General features: G+C 43.1%; 1 protein-coding gene across 4 annotated transcripts in view; it reads left to right on the top strand.

The window, feature by feature from the left end:
• Positions 1–18,929, top strand: part of MAST2 (microtubule associated serine/threonine kinase 2) — a 238,055-nt gene that overhangs the window by 192,293 nt on the left and 26,833 nt on the right. For 2 of the 4 annotated variants that reach the window (XM_034964012.3, XM_008965227.4), the window contains exons 6-10: positions 7,779–7,854; positions 11,014–11,034; positions 12,858–12,936; positions 16,294–16,448; positions 18,341–18,416. In XM_034964012.3, coding sequence (XP_034819903.3) covers positions 7,779–7,854; positions 11,014–11,034; positions 12,858–12,936; positions 16,294–16,448; positions 18,341–18,416 — 407 coding nt within the window. The remainder of the gene's footprint in view (positions 1–7,778; positions 7,855–11,013; positions 11,035–12,857; positions 12,937–16,293; positions 16,449–18,340; positions 18,417–18,929) is intronic. The other 2 variants (XM_008965226.4, XM_008965228.4) reach the window with 1 other exon arrangement.

Here is an 18,929-nt window from a genome sequence, read left to right as displayed (position 1 = left end):
GATGTGCCACAGTATGTTTATCCATCATCTATTGAAGGACATCTTGGTTGCTTCCAGTTTTGGGCGATCACGAATAAACTTGCTTATACACATTCATGTTCAGGTTTTTGTGTAGACAAGTTTTCAACCCAAGTAAGTAATTATTTAGAGCAATTGCTGGATTGTGTGGGAAGACTGTGTTTAGCTTTTTAGAAACTGCCAAACTGTCTTCCAAAGTGGCTGTACCATTTTGCATTCCTACTAACAATAACAAGAGTTCCTGTTGTTCCCCATCCTTTTTAGCCATTCTAATAGGTATGTATGAGTATCCAATTGTAGTTTTAATTTGCAATGTCCTGTGCCAAATGATGTTGAGAATCTTTTTATATACTTGTTTGCTATCTGTATATCTTCTTTGGTGAGGTGGCTGTTCAGATCTTTTGCTCATTTTTAAAATTGGGTTGTTTGTTTTCTTGTTGAGATTTAAGAGTTCTTTACACATTTGTCTTTTATCAAGTATGTGGGTTTTTGGTTTTGTTTTGTTTTGGGGGTTGGGGATTGGGACTTGACTTTTCTTGTTTGTTTTTGAGACAAGGTCTTGCTCTGTCACCCAGGCTGGAGTTCAGTGGTGCAGTCACAGCCCACTACAGCCCAAGCTCAAATGAGCCTCCCACCTCAGCCTCCTAAGTAGCTGAGACCAGGTGCGTTAGGCTGCCACACACAACTAATTTTTAAATTTTTTGTAGAGACAAGATCTCCCTGTATTGTCCAGACTGATCTTGAACTCCTGGGCTCAAGCAGTCCTCCATCTTCAGCCTCCCAAAGTGCTGGGATTACAGGCATGAGCCACCATGCCCAGCCAAGTATGTGTTTTTTACAGATATTTCCTCCTAGTCTATGGTCTGTCTTTTTCATTCTCTTAACAGTATCTTTTGCAGAAGTTCTTAATTTTAATGCAGTCTAGCTTATTAATGTTTTTTTTCATGGTTTTGCTTTTGGTTTCATATCCTAAAAATTCATCGCCAAACCCAAGGTCACCTAGATTTTGTCCTATGTTATCATATACAAGTTTTATCGTTTTTTGTTTTTACATTTAGGTAAATCTTACATTCCGATCATTTTCATGACCCATTTTGAGTTAATTTTTGTAAAAGGTTGTATCTAGATTCATTTTTTTGCATATGAACATTCAGTTGTTCCAGCACCATTCGTCAATGAGAATATATATTTTCTTCATTGAATTGCCAGTGCTCCTTTGTCATATATCAGTTGACTATATTTGTATGGGTCTGTTTGTGGAGTCTCTGCTTTGTTCTGCTGATTTATGTATCTGTTCTTCCACCATGTTGTCTTGATCACTATAACTTTATAGTGAGTCTTGAGGTCAGGTAATATCAGTCCTCTAACCTTATTCTTCTTCAGTATTGTATTGGTTGTTTAGGTTATTTTGCCTTTCCATGTAAACTTTAGAATCAATTTGTCAATATTCACAAACTAACTTGCTTGGATTTTGATTGGGATTGCATTTAATCCGTAGATCAAATTGCTTATAATTAACATTTTAGTCATATTGAGTCTTCCATTATGATCATGCAATGTCTCATTTATTTAGATCTTTGATTTCTTTCATCAGAGTTTCGTAATTTACAGTGTATAGATTTTCAGTGTATTTGTTAAATTTATATGTAGGCATTTCAGTTTTTCTGTTAATGGTATTGTGTTTTTAATTTCAAATTCTGATTATTCATTTCTGGTATAAAGGGACACAATTGACTTTTTAATATTAGCATTGTATCCTGCAACCTTGTTGTAATTGCTTATTAGTTACAGGAGTGTTGTTTGTTGATTCTTTAGAATATTCTACATGGACAATCATGTCATCTCTAAACATAAACACCTTTATTTCCTCCTTCCCAATGTATTTACCTTTTATTTCCTTTTCTTGCCTTTTTGGTTTTGTTTTGCTTTTTTATTTATGTATTTTTTTTAGAGATGGGGTCTCACTATGTTGCCCAGGCTGGTCTTGAACTCCTGGGCTCAAGTAATCCCCCCAACTCAGCCTCCGAAAGTGCCAGGATTACAAGTATGAGCCACTGCACCCAGTCGTCTTTTCTTGCCCTATTGCACTGGCTAAGACTTCCAGTATGATACTGAATAGGAGTAGTGAGAGGCCATCCTTGCCTTGTTCCTGTTCTTGGAGAAAAAATACCCGGATTCTCCCCATGAAGTATGATGTTAACAACAAGTATGTCTTCTGTAGATGTTCTTGGTCAAGTGAGGACGTTCTCCTGTATTCCTAGTTTGCTGAGTTTTTATCAAAAAAGTTTTAAATGGATTTTAGATTTAGTCAAGTGCTTTTTCTGTATCAGTTGATGTGACCATATGATTTTTCTTCTTTAGTATGTTGATGTGGTAGGTAATTGATTTTCAAATGTTGAGCCATCCTTGCATACTTGGAGTAAATTCTATTTGGTGACGGTATATAACTTTTTTATACATTGTTGGATTTGATATTTCTAATATTGAGAATTTTTGCATCTGTTTTCATAAGAGGTATTGGTCTGTAGTGTTTTTTTCTTACAATATCTTTATTTGGTTTGTGTAATAGAGTAATACTGGCCCCATGGAATGAGTTAGGAATCATGTTACAGTCATCTTTGGTTGGAAGAGATTGTAGAGAATTGGTATCATTTCTTCTATAAGTGTTTGGTAGAATTAATCAGTGAAACATCTGAAACAGGTGCTTTTTTTGGAGATGATTAGCTATTGACTCAGTTTCTTTAATGGAGTCTTTCTTTTTTTAAAATTCAATCTAACAAGCTCTACCTTTTAATTGGGGCATTTAATGTGGTTGTTGATGCGGTTTGTTTATGTCTACCACCTCCCTATTTGTTTCCTAATTATTCCACCTGTTTTTTTCTCCTTCCGTGATCTTTTGCTGCTTTATTTGGGGTTAAGTGTGTATTTTTATTCCATTTATGTCCTTTATTGGCTTATAGGCTATAACCCTTTATTGTTTAGTGTTTGCCTTAGCATTTATAGTATATATCTTTAACATATCCCTCATATCAATCTTCAAATAATATTATACCACCTCACATACAGGATAAGAATCTTCCATTTCTCCCCTTCCAGCCTTTATATAGTTGTTTTCAAACTTTTGATCCTCATGTGTTGTAAATCCCACACTATTATTATTTAATAGCAATAATATTATTATTATTTAAACATTTACTGCTTTTTAAAGAGATTTAAATAATAAGAAAATGTCATGCATCTTTTTCCATGCAGTTAAGTTTCCCATTGCTCTTCATTCTTTTGTGCAGATCCGTATTTCCACCTGGCATCCTTTGCTTCTGCCTAAAGGACATTTTTAAAACATTTTTTTGTAGTGTGGTTTGCTGTTGAGAATTTTATTTAGTTTTTTTGTTTGAAAAAGTATTTATTTTTTACCTCTGTCTTTTAAAAATATTTTTGCTGAGGCCGGGAGCAGTGGCTTATGCCTATAATCCCAGCACTTTGGGAGGCTGAGGCAGTAGGATTACTTGAGGTCAGGAGTTCGAGACCAGCCTGGCCAACATGGTAAAATACCGTCTCCATTAAAAATAGAAAAATTAGCCAGGCATGGTGGCGCGTGCCTGTAATCCCAGTTACTTGGGAGGCTAAGGCAGGAGAATCTTTTGAACCCAGGAGGCAGAGCTTGCAGTGAGCCAAGGTCGCGCCATTGCACTCCTGCCTGAGCAACAAAATGAGACTCCATCTCAAAAAAAAAATTTTTTTTGCTGGTACAATGACTTCTGACACTAACTATCCCAAATTAGGCCAAACTTTACAAGGGCCCAGGCTGCTACAAAACTGCCCTCACTTTAGACACCAAGCAGAAGTTTGGGGGTTCCCAAGTCACCCATACTTCTGACAAAATGGATACAAATTTGAGGTTTCTTACTACCTCCTGAGTTCAGTAATTCACTAGAATGATTCACAGAGCTCAGAAAACCCCTATACTTAGGTTTACAATTTTATTGTGGCAAAAAAGACAAAAATCAGGTCCGGCCAAAGAAAACATGTGTAGGACAAGGTCTGGGAGGGTCCCAACACAAAGCTTCCAGTGCCTTCTCCCTGTGAAGTCAGGATGCATCACCCTCCTAGCACATGGATGTATAACAATACATACAAATTATTATTAAGCAGGGAAGCTCACAGGAGCTTTGTGTCCAGAGTGAGGTTTTATTTTATAAGCATGATTGATTGACTCATTGGCCATATGACTGAACTTAATCTCTAGCCCCTCTCCATTTCTGGGAGGTCAGGTTTATGTCAGACTGATAGCAAGTGGCTCAAAGCCCTAACCCTCTTTTTTTTTTTTTTTTTTTTTGAGAAGGAGTTTCACTCTGCTGCCCAGCCAGGCTGGAGTGCAGTGGCATGATCTCGGCTCACTGCAACCTCCGCCTCCTAGGTTCTAAGCAATTCTCCTGGCTCAGCCTCCCAAGTAGCTGGGATTACAGGCATGTGCCAGCACAGCTGGTTAATTTTTGTATTTTTAGTAGAGACGGGATTTTGCCACATTGGCCAGGCTGGCCTTGAACTCCTAACCTCAGGCGATCTGCCTGCCTCGGCCTCCCAAAGTGCTAGGTGAGTGCTAGCACTCCCTGGTGCTAGGTGAGCCTCAAAGCCCCAACCCTCCAATTACATGGTTGGTCTTTCAGGTGTGGCCAGTCCCCATCCTGAGTTATATCATTAGCATAAAGTATCAGGCCCTATCATAAATAACAAAAGCACTCCTATCACTTGGGAAATTCCAAGGATTTACAGGCTCCTTCCCAGGAACTGGGTACTAAGGCCAGTCAGATTCTTTACTACACAACAGCTGGGTCTAGAATTCTAGGTTGGCAGGAGAATAGCCATATCTTCCATAATTTTTTTTTTTTTTTTGAGACAGAGTCTCGCTTTGTCGCCCAGGCTGGAGTGCAGTGGCGCTATCTCGGCTCACTGCAAGCTCCACCTCCTGGGTTCACGCCATTCTCCTGCCTCAGCCTTCCGAATATCTGGGACTACAGGCGCCCGCCACCACGCCCGGCTAATTTTTTTGTATTTTTTAGTAGAGACAGGGTTTCATTGTGTTAGCCAGGATGGTCTCGATCTCCTGGCCTCGTGATCCGCCCACCTCAGCCTCCCAAAGTGCTGGGATTACAGGCGTGAGCCACCACGCCTGGCCCGTATCTTCCATAATTTAAAGATATTGCTCTGCTGTCTTCTTGCATTGTTTCCAACGAGAAATCTGCTATAATCCTTGTCTTTGTTCCTCTGTATAACATATCTTCTTCTCACTTTACTGAGCTCCACCAAGCTCTAGCCACTCTAAAGATTTTTCTCTGTATCTTGAGTTTTGAGCGATTTGACTGGGTATTCTTTGATGTACTTCTCTTGTTCTTTCTCATGTTTGGGATTCTTAGAGATTCTTAGATTTGTGATGTTACAAGAAAAACTTGGGACTGCAACGTCCCATCTAAACTGGGAAGGAGCCATGAGACCAAAGAATGACTCAGACAAATTTAACTTGATGAGTAGACGAGTTTATTCAACTTACATACAAGGCACTCCTGGATGGCAGCAGGACAGCTCTAGAGATCCACACTGCCTCCTGTCTCTAAACCGCATTTTTTGTTTGTTTGTTTTTAGACATGGGGTGTTTTGCCATGTTGCTTAGGCTGGTCTCAGACTCCTGGACTCAAGTGATCGCCCTCCTCAGCCTCCCAAACTGGCATGACAGGCCTGAGCCACTGTACCCGGCTCCCTCTAAACTGCTTTTAGGCTAATTTTCTGGATCTTTGCCTACTGTGTTTGAACAATGATACTGTTTTTCTTGAGAGATTCTCAGATACTCTCTGGGATGTTTGGTTGGTTCTCAGGGATACCTGCTCCTCAGCTGGGTACCATTGCCATGGGCCTAGCCTTCAGGTTTCAGGCAGTGAACATATATGTACCTTTAAGTAATCTAGTAAAGGACCCATCACACAACATGTGGGTATATGGTTTTTATCAAATTTGCAAAATGGTCCGCCATTATTTCTTCCTATCTTTTTTCTGTATCCCCTGCTCTCCCCTCCCCCTGCTTGAAGTTGTCCTACAGCTCAGTGGTGCTGTTTATTTAGTTTTTTTGCCGCTTTTTTTTTCCCTCTCGGTGTTAGCTATTTCTGACATACATGTGTGTTATGTAACCCTAGCTGTACTATGCGCACCTGGAAGATTCTTTGTACCTCTGTAACCAGACCGATCCTTGGAAGGCTGGTCATTGTAGGATGCTCATGTCCAGGCATCTCCTTGAGGCTTTAGCTGGGTAGTTTTGGGAACCAACAAAGGGCATCTGACTTTGCATGTCAAGAATCAAACTGTGGGTATTTGTTAATCTTTGACATGAGATGACACTATCAAAAAAGAACAGAATTTTTTTAAAAAAATAAGCCTTGATACTTCTGAGGAGGCCTGATCCTTATTAAGTCCTGGCTAAGGAAACAGCTACTCAGGATCACTTCCCTTATATCCTGGTGCCCACTAGCCAGAAGATGGGGAGAGGTCATAACAGATATCCCTGACACAGAGCATGGAAAACCCAGAGTTCATGCAATGTTGAGAGCAGATCCACTGGATGAAGTTGTATATTTTATGCACCTGGGGGTGAGAAGAACTGAAAATGCCTCTTATTATTTCAAACAAAAACAATGCCATTATATAATTGATACAGAGGTGCTGCTGCATAGGGTAGTAGGAGCACTGATTGAGAGGCTGGTTTCTACTAGATCAGTATAAAAAGACGTTAAGTGCTATATAAGCCCTATTGGATAGAGATAGTGGGAAACAAAGGGGTAGGTTTTTGGCAACTTGGAACATCCATACACTGTGCAGGAAACATACTATCCAAGAGAAAGCCAGCGCATGTTGAAGTACCAGGCCCCTGGGAGGTAAACACAGAAGTGAGGAGGTGGACAGGGGTTAGAGGGGAGCCAGCACAGCATGGAGTATGGTGCTTACTTCAACATGGCCTTTTGAGTAGAGTCATATTAACAACTGCCAACTAGGGGCTCCTACGTACCAGCCCCCAGCTAGAAGATAGCCCAGAGAAGTATGGCAGGCTTAGGTTTAAGAACCATAGGGATTAATGCAAAGGTAAACTTACAGTTTTGTTCAAAGCTTCTGAGCTTTAAGTTAGCAAGTTACAGGGAACACGTGAATACTAATAAGAAATGGCGGTATGCTTTGTAGACTTGGGGGCCTTGATTACGAACTATCTTAAGGTTTACTACTATCCTGAGTCCCTACCTGAGAACTTCTCTTTCCCCTTAAAACACACATGTTCCTGGTTTAGCCCTTGGATACAGTGCGCAGAGATATATATGCAAGAAACTTTTGGATTAGGGGTCCTGTTGCCCTTTGAGAAAGTGTGAACATTTGGCTGTACCCTCTGACTGAATGAGCTCTTTATGCCTTCTGAATGTTGGTTCACTTGACAAAGACAGATTGAAGTCTCAGGTGTGTTCCTAGGAGGGCAGGAAATAGTCAAGTTGCTGCTAGATCTAGAATGGTTATCTGAGAGACATGGGTTGTTACAGCAAACTTGGGAACAAGGGAGAAAACCTCTGGGCTATGAAACTTTTACAGAAAGAGACTCATTAAACTGATAGTGGCCCTGAGAAAATAACCATATAATTGCCAGTGCTAGGGGAATATTTCTTGCCCGAAAGTCATGTCCACCCTCCTCACAAGCAAACCTCACAGAGTTTTGTTTCTTTTCCCATCCACAGGTAACAGTCCTTTGGACAGCCCCCGGAATTTCTCTCCAAATGCACCTGCTCACTTTTCTTTTGTTCCTGCCCGTAGGTAAGTTGATAGGAAACCTCCTCTGGGACCAGCACATGTGGCACTTGCATGAGGGTTAGTTGAATGTCAGATTCCTCCTTTAAGTGTCACTACTCTTTCAAGTGTATTACCTGAAGCTCCCATCCATCAAAACTCTGTCTTTGCTTTCCTCTCCTAGGTTGTAATGATCGTGTTCTGGTTTTGCTTTATATGTGCCCCATGTATTTGTGTTTGAATGTTTAAACAGGAGAGTAGATATTAAGTAAAAGTAGATTTATTTGTATAATTCACTTTTTTTTAGTCCCTGATGTCCTACGGGTATGTTCCAAAGCATTATACTCTCAATTTAGAACTGTCCTAGAGTGATGAATGAGAAAATAAGCTCTCCTCCAGGAGGACCCAAAGTTATATTCTTTGTCCTCTCTAACTCAGCTAGTTTAAAGCAGCTGAAAGGGCTCTTTGTGCCTCTCTCCTTGACTTTGAGCTGGAGTTCGTTTGGGGGATAAAGAGACTACAGGGACTTCACTTTTCCTTCTATGAATTTAGAAAGATTTGGTGCATACAGAGCCATGCTTACAGTCCTCCTCCCATGTTTCTTCCCTCTTGAGAGTGATAACAAACCTGTCTCTGGCCCATGGCAGCAACGCTGACAGCTCTGCCTGTGGCTGGAATATCATCAGGCCTTTAGAGAAAGCTGAATGAGATTAATCCATCCAAATCACATACCTAGGCTCTATACACAAATGATTTCTTGTCAGAACTTTTCTAAGATTCTTTGCCAGAGTTTATATTTATTTTATTTTATTTTTTAATTTTTAAAATTGTTCTTGGTTAGAGTTAGTCCCTGGTATAAGACCTCCAGGAAAATTATGGCTCCAGATTTGTAACCTTTAATGGATGGAGAATGTAATATAGCCGGAGGCCAGGACAGTTTTAATACTTAGACTACTTTTTTTTTTTTTTTTTTTTTGAGACGGAGTCTCACTCTGTCACCCAGGCTGGAGTGCTGTGGCATGATCTCGGCTCACTGCAAACTCCGCCTCCCGGGTTCACGCCATTCTCCTGCCTCAGCCTCCCGAGTAGCTGGGACTACAGGCGCCCGCCATCACTCCGAGCTAATTTCTTTTTTTGTATTTTTGATAGAGACGGGGTTCCACCGTGTTAGCCAGGATGGTCTTGATCTCCTGACCTCATGATCCACCCGCCTCGGCCTCCCAAAGTGCTGGGATTACAGGCATGAGCCACCGTGCCCGGCCTACTTAGACTACTTTTTAAAAAAAGACATATTAGGAAAAAGAGAGGCTCCTGGAAATGGTGTTAACTCACTATTCCAATGATAACCCAAAATAAATCCATCCTCTTTCCAGGATTCTTTGCAGCTGAAAAGAACATGAACAGGTTGGGATAAGTTTGATAGCTGACTTGGGTTTCCTCCTTCAACCCACTTACCTTATTCAAAACAAATTTTATCCAGGTTTGTTCCAGGGGCTCATCTCTCCTACCCTATGGAACTTCCAATTTGTTAAGCAAGGATCCAGATAAGATCACTTACAGTATAAGAATATGCTGGTTTGATGCATTTGTTTGTCCAACCCAGCTGGAAAGACTTATCCCAGACTTCTTGCCTGGACTATATATAAACTGTACTCTCAGAGTAGGTACGAGCTGGGACACCAAGACCTGTGGCTAGATCCCCATAGGTGGCATTGAGTTACTTCTCATTCATTTGATAAATATTTGCTGAGCACCACCAACTAGAGTCAGGCGCACTCGGCTGGGTGCTTAGTTATGTAGTGGTAACAAAATAGACATAGTCCCTACTTCCCTGAAACTCAGGATGTAGGAGAGTCTGTGTACTGGTTGTTTCCTCTGTAAGGAATGCTGTTCCCTCAGATCTTCATTTAGCTAACTCATTGTTATGATTCATATCTCATCTTAAATGTCACCTCCTCAGAGAGGCCTTCCCTAAACATTCAATCTAAAGGGGTCTTCTTGTCTTTCTCCATCAAATCATCCAGTTTTATTTTCAAACTAGTACTTTTCAATTCCTGATATTATCTTATTTGCATATTTTCTGTCTCAATTCAACCACAATCAAGTCACCTTTAATAGAGATACCTTCATTTGTTGAAAGCTGTGTCCTGGCGGGAAGACAAATGAGTAGTGGGAGAGAAAGACAAACAAATATATGTTTATAAATTATGACAAGCACCGTAGAGGGAAAGAGCATGATGCTGCACGAAAGAACAGGAAGAGGGCCAGGCACAGTGGCTCACGCCTGTAATCCCAGCACTTTGGGAGGCCGAAGCAGGCAGATCACTTGAAGTCGGGAGTTTGAGACCAGCCTGGCCAACATGGTGAAACACCATCTCTACTAAAAATACAAAAATTAGCCAGGCATGGTGGTGCAGGTCTGTAATCCTAGCTGCTCGGGAGGCTGAGGCAGGAGAATCACTTGAATCCGGGAGGCAGAGGTTGCAGTGAGCCGAGATCGTGCCACTGCACTCCAGCCTGGGCGACAGAGCAAGACTCCATCTCAAACAAAACAAAACAAAAAAAGAACAGGAAGAGACTAAAGCCAGAGAACCTCCACTGGGTGGCTATGTAAAGCCTCTCTGAAGGATGAGAAGCAGCTGCCATGTTAGGTGCGAGGACCCAGGTGTGTGTAGACCATTCCAGGCAGTGGGAACAGCCTGTTCCATTGATACCATGGATCTGTTTCATTGCCTGGGTTTAGGAGTAGGACCAACTAGGAGGCTTCAGGGCCTGGTTTTTTACCACTGAGACCCAAACAGGTCTATGCTAAGTGGCATGACATTTGAGTCATGTGCATGGAACATGGATCTCTGGGCTGTCCTCTTATAGAACATAGTAAGAAAAGCTGCTGGTTATTGGGATGGGGAGAAGTGTTTCAACCCTGCCAAACAGAGTATCAGGAATTGTTTGTTTCTGTGTTACTGGCTGGCGCTTTGGAGGATCACATTGGTTTGCAATGTCAAACAAAAGACAGATTGAATTGAACACTAAGGATAGACCCATTGGTCCTACAATTTCACTTCAAACTATCACACATTCCTAAACAGAAGGAATGTGCCAAGCTAGACCAAATACCAAGATTCAAAAAGATCACTCTCTCTGGTTCCTTTGGTTCTCACTATAATGTGTATTTTTTTACTACAGCCATAGCCACAGAGCTGACAGGTAATAGCGGGTATAATGGGGAGAGGGGCTGGGAAACTGCTATGCATGGCCAGACAATATGGTTTGTGATGTTGTGGTTGGTGAAAACTGGTTGTGATGATTCTTCTCTGACTGTGGGTATGAACATTGGGCCTTTCATGTCTTGCAAAGAGGCCCAAAGGGATCTCCCTCTACCTGCTGGAACCAAGGCTCAGAGCTCATATGCTTGGAGGCAGGAATTGCTGAATAGTTCCAAACTTCTGAGCTTAGGGACAAGTCACCCTTATTCCCACAGCTTTGCACAGTCAGATGACTGCAGTGACCAGATAGAGGAAATAGAGGCATCATGTGGTGGCATTTCTTCCTGACTCTGGTGGCCCCTGCTGTTCATTATACAGAGAAATTGCTGCCATGCAGCTAGTTTTCATTTGTATCTAAGGGGAGGAAAACTCACATGTACAAAAGTGTATTTGACAAGGGTTTGGGAAATCCATCCCTGAGTTATACTTGTCTCATCTTTGCTGAGCTATTTCCTGGAACCGACTTGCTTTATTGCGTGGTGCTCCCAGGACCCAGCAAAGGTCAAAGAGAACATCATGTCTGAGCACCTTCCTGGACATGTCTGAACCTCAGAGACTAGGTTCCAGCAGAGTTATAGCCTATATGTGCTGCTGCCAGGGTGGCATGAAGTTTGAGTCATGTGCATGTGGCATGGAACCTGCGGCTCACCCCTTACGGAACAGAGTAGAAAAGCTGCTAGGTATTGGTAAGGGTGGGGAGGAGTGCTTCGAAGGGAGAAGCCCCAGCAAGATTTATTCCTTTTTGCTTCTTCTTCTCCCTGTCCCTGCCATAACCATGAAGCCTTGAACAAACCACCCAAATCTCAGGATCTTAGTGTTTTCTCTGTAAATTGTAATATGAACTTATAAAGATCCTCCATTGCTGATAGTCTCAGGTTCTGTGAGTAACAGCAAAAAAACTTTGTATCTAACTTCAACCAGAGCAGGCTGTACCCTTAAGCTCTACAAAAAAGAATACACCACATCCCACAGTCCAGGCAAAGAATCACACGTTCATATTATAAAAGTTTCAAACTAGATCCCTGCTTGATCTTTCCCCTCTACAGTAAAGCAAATAACTGTGGCGGGGTGGGGGGGCATGTTTTGTTTGTTTGTTTTGATGAGAGCTGTGGGGAGCATCCTTTTGAGAGCAGCAGGAAGCCTCCCCCAAAGTCTCATATACAGCTAAGGGTATGTCACCTCCCTCCTCTTTCATAAAGTTACTGTCACTCTTCAACAGACATTCCCAAATATTGGTTTTATGAGTCCTAACGGCTCCTAGGCAGCCTATAACTGTTTCCCATTGATTAGCTCAGTTCAGACCCAGATGGTGGCCCACTTCTTCCTGTTGTCAGCCAGTGGCCTGGGGAAGACCAAAGAGCCCTTAACACGGAGCCTTCACAAATGGAAATAGCTGCATTTCAGTGGCAGTTCTATCTTGTAATGTTGCCTATAGCTGGAATCCTCTGTCATTGTTTCTATGAAAGTAAGTTGAGAGTATGAAAATATATATTCCAAAACCACAGTATTATATGACAGATGTTCTTCTGTTATACAAAGTTATGGACTATTTTATAGTCAGAGATGTCTGTCTTTGCAGGGAAAACAACAATAAGCCCTCTGTAGGGGAGAGATATAAAAGCATGTACTGGACTGAGCAGTAATGTCTTAAGGAGGAGCCCTACAGTGAATCAACTGCCCCCAAAATGCTGATGAACAGACAGGCAGGTTGTGGGTCAGGGTGTAGTCCTGCAGAAACTGCCTAATACTTTTTCTTGCATACAGGACTGATGGGCGGCGCTGGTCTTTGGCCTCTTTGCCCTCTTCAGGATATGGAACTAACACTCCTAGCTCCACTGTCTCAGTAAGTAGCCAAATCTGTGGCCATACTTCCTTCACCCTAAGGAAGTACTTCCCTTTGGGTTATCTAGTGTCACAAAATGGTTCTCAACTTTTTCTCCAAAGTCAAACTCAGAGAGGTTGCTGAGAGATGATGTTGGGTGCAACAGAGGGCTGGGGTCCCTTCCCAACCATAGCCAGCTCCATAAGTGCCTTCGGAAAGGATGACCAGTGCCCTCTCTGGGAATCAGTTACTTCTAGTGGAGGCAGAGGAGAGCTTGAGGATGAACTTTTGCTTTGACAGTGAGACCAGATATGGGGACTCCTAAGCACACTTCCCCTACTCCTCCATCCTTATTTCTAGAACTGGAACCAAGAGCAGATCACCTTTCTCATATCTGAAGCACTTGGTAGACTCTCCCCTCTTTTTCACCTTTTTCTTTCAAAAAAGAAGGGAAGAGTGATTGTTATTTGATATCCAAGTTTGATGCATATGAAGCAAAAAGCTGGACCTGTCTCTAAAACGTTTATTTCTTTTGGAGAATGTTTTAGCCTAAAACACAAGAGCTGTACTAATTGCTGCTATGCACAATTGACCCTTAAGTAAGCCCTCATTGAGCAACTTTTTTTTTTTTTGAAAGAGCGTCACTGTCACCCAGGCTGGAGTGCAGTGGCGCAATCACGGCTCGCTGCAGCTTCAACCTCCCCAGGCTCAGATGATCCTCCCACCTCAGCCTCCTAAGTAGACTGGGACTGCAGGGGCATGCCACCACCCTGTAGCAGGCTAATTTTTTGTAGAGAGGGGGTTTCATCATGTTTCCCAGGCTGGTCCCAAATTTCTGGGCTCAAGCAATCCATCTGCCTTGGCTTCCCAAAGTGCTAGGATTACAGGCGTGAACTGCCACACCCAGCCGAGCAACTTTTATTAAAACCACAGTGACAAGGTTGGCCAACTTTTTCTGTAAAGAGCCCAACGTGGAGTAAATGTTTTAGTCTTTGAAGGCCATACAGAAGCAGGCCGTAGACCTGCTGACCCCATCCCCATTACTTGCAGCATTCTTCAGGTCTTCCCTGCTCAGTGTGCCTTTATTCCTGAATCTCGAGCAGGGAAAAGGAGTACATTTCCTCTCCCAACCTAGATACTACTATCACATTAATCCAAAGATGTCATTGGTCTTTGGCAACTGTTAAGTTTAAGATCTTTCTCTAATAAACATTCCCCTTCCCGGGCCAGGCGCAGTGGCTCACACCTGTAATCCTGGCACTTTGGGAGGCTGAGGCAGGCTGATCGCAAGGTCAGGAGATCGAGACCATCGTGGCTAACATGGTGAAACCCCGTCTCCACTAAAAATACAAAAAATTAGCTGGGCGTGGTGGTGGGCGCCTGTAGTCCCAGCGTCTCAGGAGGCTGAGGCAGGAGAATCGCTTGAACCCAGGAGGCGGAGATTGCCGTGAGCCGAGATCACACCACTGCACTCCAGCCTGGGTGACAGAGCAAGACTATCTCAAAAAAAAAAAAACAATCCCCTTTCCCATAACTCTTTACTCAAACAAGTGATTTTTTTAGAACCAAGGTAAGTCTCATCTGCAAATTTTAATAGACTTAACTCATTGCTCCAGCTTATTAGGATTCTTTAAAATACCAGTTTTGCCCACTGTAGTTTACATTGCCTCACTAGTTTCATGTTAGCTATAGCTGGTAAGAATATTTTTTGCAACTTTGATCCAAATCATTTATTAAAATGTGGCCAAGAAATAACCCTGTGGAGACATCTCACTCGCTGTTTATAACTTCATGTATTATAGCATTCTATGAGAGAAAATGTGCACTGTTAGCAAAAAAGAAATGCTGATTTCTCACTTGTTTATTGAGCCTGTGACAACAGAGTTATCTCAGTGTGGTGCTTTAGCTTTGATTCTTAAATGGATTTAGATATTTAAACCTTGGCTCTGGGAGCAGTAGCTCAGGCCTATAATCTCAGCACTTTGAGAGGTCAAAGCAGGAGTTCCAAAAGACCAGCCTGGACAACACAGCAAGACCCTGTCACTTAAAAAAAAAATAGCTGGACATGGTGGCATGCACCTGCAGTTTCAGCTGCTTGGGAGGCTGAGGCATGAGGATCACTTGAGCCCAGAAGTTTGAGGCAGCAGTGAGCTATGATAACGCCACTGCACTCCAGCCAGGACAACAGAACAGAATCCTGTCTCTAAAAAAACAAACAGGCTGGGCGCGGTGGCTCACGCCTGTAATCCCAGCACTTTGGGAGGCCAAGGCGGGCAGATCACCTGAGGTCGGGAGTTCCAGACCAGCCTGACCAACGTGGAAAAACCCCATCTTTATTAAAAATACAAAATTACCCGGGCATGGTGGCACATACCTGTAATCTCAACTACTCAGGAGGCTGAGGCAGGAGAGTCACTTGAACCCGGGAGGCGGAGGTTGCAGTGAGCCAAGATCGTGCCATTGCACTCCAGCCTGGGCAACAAGAGCGAAACTCTGTCTCAAAAAAAAAAAACAAAGCCCCAGATCATTGATTAGTTTGGTAAATAGAACTTGGGCTGGCCCTGACTTGCCTGTTCTCTTTGTCAGTCTTGTCAGGTAATGGAGGGGGGAGTCCCCTGATCCTGGGACTGAATGGGTGCTTCAGCATTAGCTGCGCCTGTAGAAGTCCTGTGATAGCCGAGCACCCTCCCTCAGATGGCCTATTGAGATTGGCAGTGCTGTTGTGAGGAATCCTCAGTCACTGAGCCATGTTTAGAATTCATGAGTGTTTTCAGGTCAAGCCTAATCTTCAGGTCCAGATGTAAAAGTAATTTTCTTCCCTGCTGGATTTTCTTGCCTGCTGGACATCAGGCCATAGTTGGTCTGCAGGCTGTAGTTTGCTAACCCCTGGCATAATACATTGGCCAGCTTGAGTGAGTCTGGGCACAGCCTTCACAGCCCCAGCAAAGGCACTTCTCCTCCAGATAACAGCCAAAGGAAACATTGCTGAGCTGCCCCCAGGGTGGCTCTCTCAAGATTGTGGAAGGGCGAACTTAAGAGGATGTTATTTGCAGCTGGGTACACCTAAAACATGTCCCAAGTGAGGAAGCATGATTTATTAACTACTTTTGCAGTTCTAAAATTCCATGAAGGTCTGGGCCCAACTCCCTGCACAACCCTTGAAGGACACCTGTATATTGAATTCCTCAGGGCTGAGGGCTCTGAAGGGCTGGAGAAAAACAGGATCAAGCACAGGCAAGGCTAAGGGAGTAGGGGAAAGAAGACCTGCTTTGGGTTTATAGAGACTGGGAAGTTCCCTGACCATTTTCAGTCCTTCCCCATTCTTGGACTGCTCTGGGACATGTCTTTAATGCCACTTCTTAATGTTTTCCCCTCTAGTCATCATGCTCCTCACAGGAAAAGCTGCATCAGTTGCCTTTCCAGCCTACAGCTGATGAGCTGCACTTTTTGACGAAGCATTTCAGCACAGAGAGCGTACCAGATGAGGAAGGACGGCAGTCCCCAGCCATGCGGCCTCGCTCCCGGAGCCTCAGGTGAGGGTGCTCTCTGCCCACTGTTCCAGTGCATGTGGATTTCAGCTTGTTTGCATAACACAGAGGTGGGCACACTTATGCTATAAAGGGCCAAGATAGTAAATATTTTTAGGCTTTATAGGCCATATATCTCTGTCACATTCCTCAACTCTGCTGTTGTAGTATGAAAGTATCCACAAATAATATATAAACTTTATTTACAAAAAAAAAAAAAAAGTAGCAGGCCATAGTTAGTCTGCAGGCTGTAATTTGCTAACCCCTGGCATAATACATTGGCCAGCTTGAGTGAGTCAAGTTCAACAAAGCCCAAGCTATTTTTGGCTTCAGGTACAGCTCAACCCATCACCCCAGGAGGTATTTAACAATACTGTCAAGTGGTCCCTCTCTTTTTCTGTTTAAAGGTAGTTAGCAGCAGAAATATACTTTAGATTACATCTGGTAAAAGGAGAACAATGGTATCATCAATTCTGATGGTTATCTGGCTCCAGAACCCATTGGCCCTGGGTGTATGATCTAGGCCAGCTAAAAAAGTTGCTGCTAAAGACAGGTTGCTGGCGTGGGGAAGAAGCCCATTTCAAAAGCAGAATTAAATGTCCATTTGAATATGTCTTTATTCTGTGAATCACCTGGGCACATCTTCATCAAACCAAAGTAACCTTAACAGCTGCTGATTAATTTTCGATTCTCTTTGGCATTAGCTGGTAAATCAGTGCCAGAATTTTAGGTTAAGGAAGGTGATGGAGATTAAAATGAACATGACTTTAATGACTGAGCTCAGTTTTGCAGGGTCCCTAAGAAGTAATTAATTCGCTAAGATGTGCAGGGTAGGATCCCAGAGGAGCAGCAGTTCCTCCCAGAAAGAATCCCCTCAGGTAATGCTGGCACTGCACCAGGAGTGACAGGGAGTAAGCTGGGCCAGACCACAATGACTGGTTCAGGTGTAGAGATTGATGAAGATGGTATCTGAGGCTCCAGTGCCTTTCTCTGTGTCACAGAGGAACACCTGAGTCTTGGTGTTCTCAACAACCCATACACAGAGAAGGGTACCTTTTAGGCCAGTTGAGATTGAGAGGCCCATAGTGATGCTCAGAGAAATCCATGCTATATTACTCTTAAATCCTTGGTAATGTGCAGCAGTACAGCAGGCAAAACATGGCACATTCCAGGGAAGAAAGACAGAGTGGGACAGTTGTGAACCTAGAACATCTGGGATCATGTGTCAGGGGCAGTAAACTGGGCAAGACCCACATACCCATTCAACTGTGTGGCTCCAACTTTGAAATTTTTTTAAGGAGATACAACGACACATGAGCCAGAGGGGGAGATTTAGGTTATCAGGGAAGACAATAAATTAAGGCAGAAAACATATCGGCTGCCTTCAGTAAATCACCCAGATGTATAACTCACAACAGTCTGGACTGGCCTCATTCATCCCCAGGTTAGGTCCATGGCTGCAGCTAGTTTGGAAAAAAATGTACGTGTGCACCGTCTTCCTTTTTGGTAGTTTTTTTATTTGTTTTGTTCCCAAGAATATGCTGGGGCACACCCAACCCTATTGACCAAAACTAAGAGGACACAGAGAATCCTACTCCGGGGGAGGTTATCCTGGGAAAGCCACCAGTGAGCTTAGGAGTAGGTCCCTTTCTAGGTCTTTCTAGCCTAGAAGAGGTCTTTGTGAAAACCAAGCCTAGCTCCATATAGTACCATTTTGAACTGAACAAGGTACACCGGAAACTCCAGGAATAAGAAAGGCTCTAGAACTCAGTACCCATTAAAGTGGGAGTATGTAGCTGCTGAAGATGGTGGGAGGGGCAGGGTCTCTGGGGATGGCCATCTTTCTTCTTGATAGTTCCATAGCACTAAAGTAACACAATCATTTCTTTCTTTTTTAGTCCCGGACGATCCCCAGTATCCTTTGACAGTGAAATAATAATGATGAATCATGTTTACAAAGAAAGATTCCCAAAGGTAAGGATCCATTTAAAAGGAGAGTGGCAATACCCCTCAGGGTGGCTGCCTACAGCCAGCCCCAATGGGAAGACTCTGGAGTGAAGGAATGAAGTGCTACCTCCAGAGATAACCAAGAAGAAGAACAGAAAGTCAGCCAGGAGGCTGTGGACACAGCAACAAGGGCTTCCAGACTGCTTGAGAAGGAGACAGCAGGAAGCTATGAGTTTGGGAACTGTATTTGCAGAGCCTTTGTTTCTTCACTACCCAGAAGTAGAGTTATCCAGAGGGGAATGTCAGAAAGGTAGCCCACCATATATTAAAGAGGAAAGAAAGAACTGGAGGCTTTACTTCTCACTGTGCACATGAGGATCCATGAGTCAGGGTTCACTCATTACAGGATTTGCCCTCTGGTGGCATATTCATTTGATAGAGATTTCTTAAGCAGCACCTCATTACCAGGTGTCAGAGAGTACACAGACAGAAGTAGGCTGCACTGGCAAGAAGGCCAGAGAGAGCAGTAGGAGTGGGAGA

Source organism: Pan paniscus, chromosome 1 (assembly GCF_029289425.2).
Source record: "Pan paniscus chromosome 1, NHGRI_mPanPan1-v2.0_pri, whole genome shotgun sequence".
Lineage (NCBI taxonomy): Eukaryota > Metazoa > Chordata > Mammalia > Primates > Hominidae > Pan > Pan paniscus.
The sequence above is the reverse complement of the archived record's forward strand: the minus strand, read 5'-3'. Positions and strand labels throughout refer to the sequence as shown.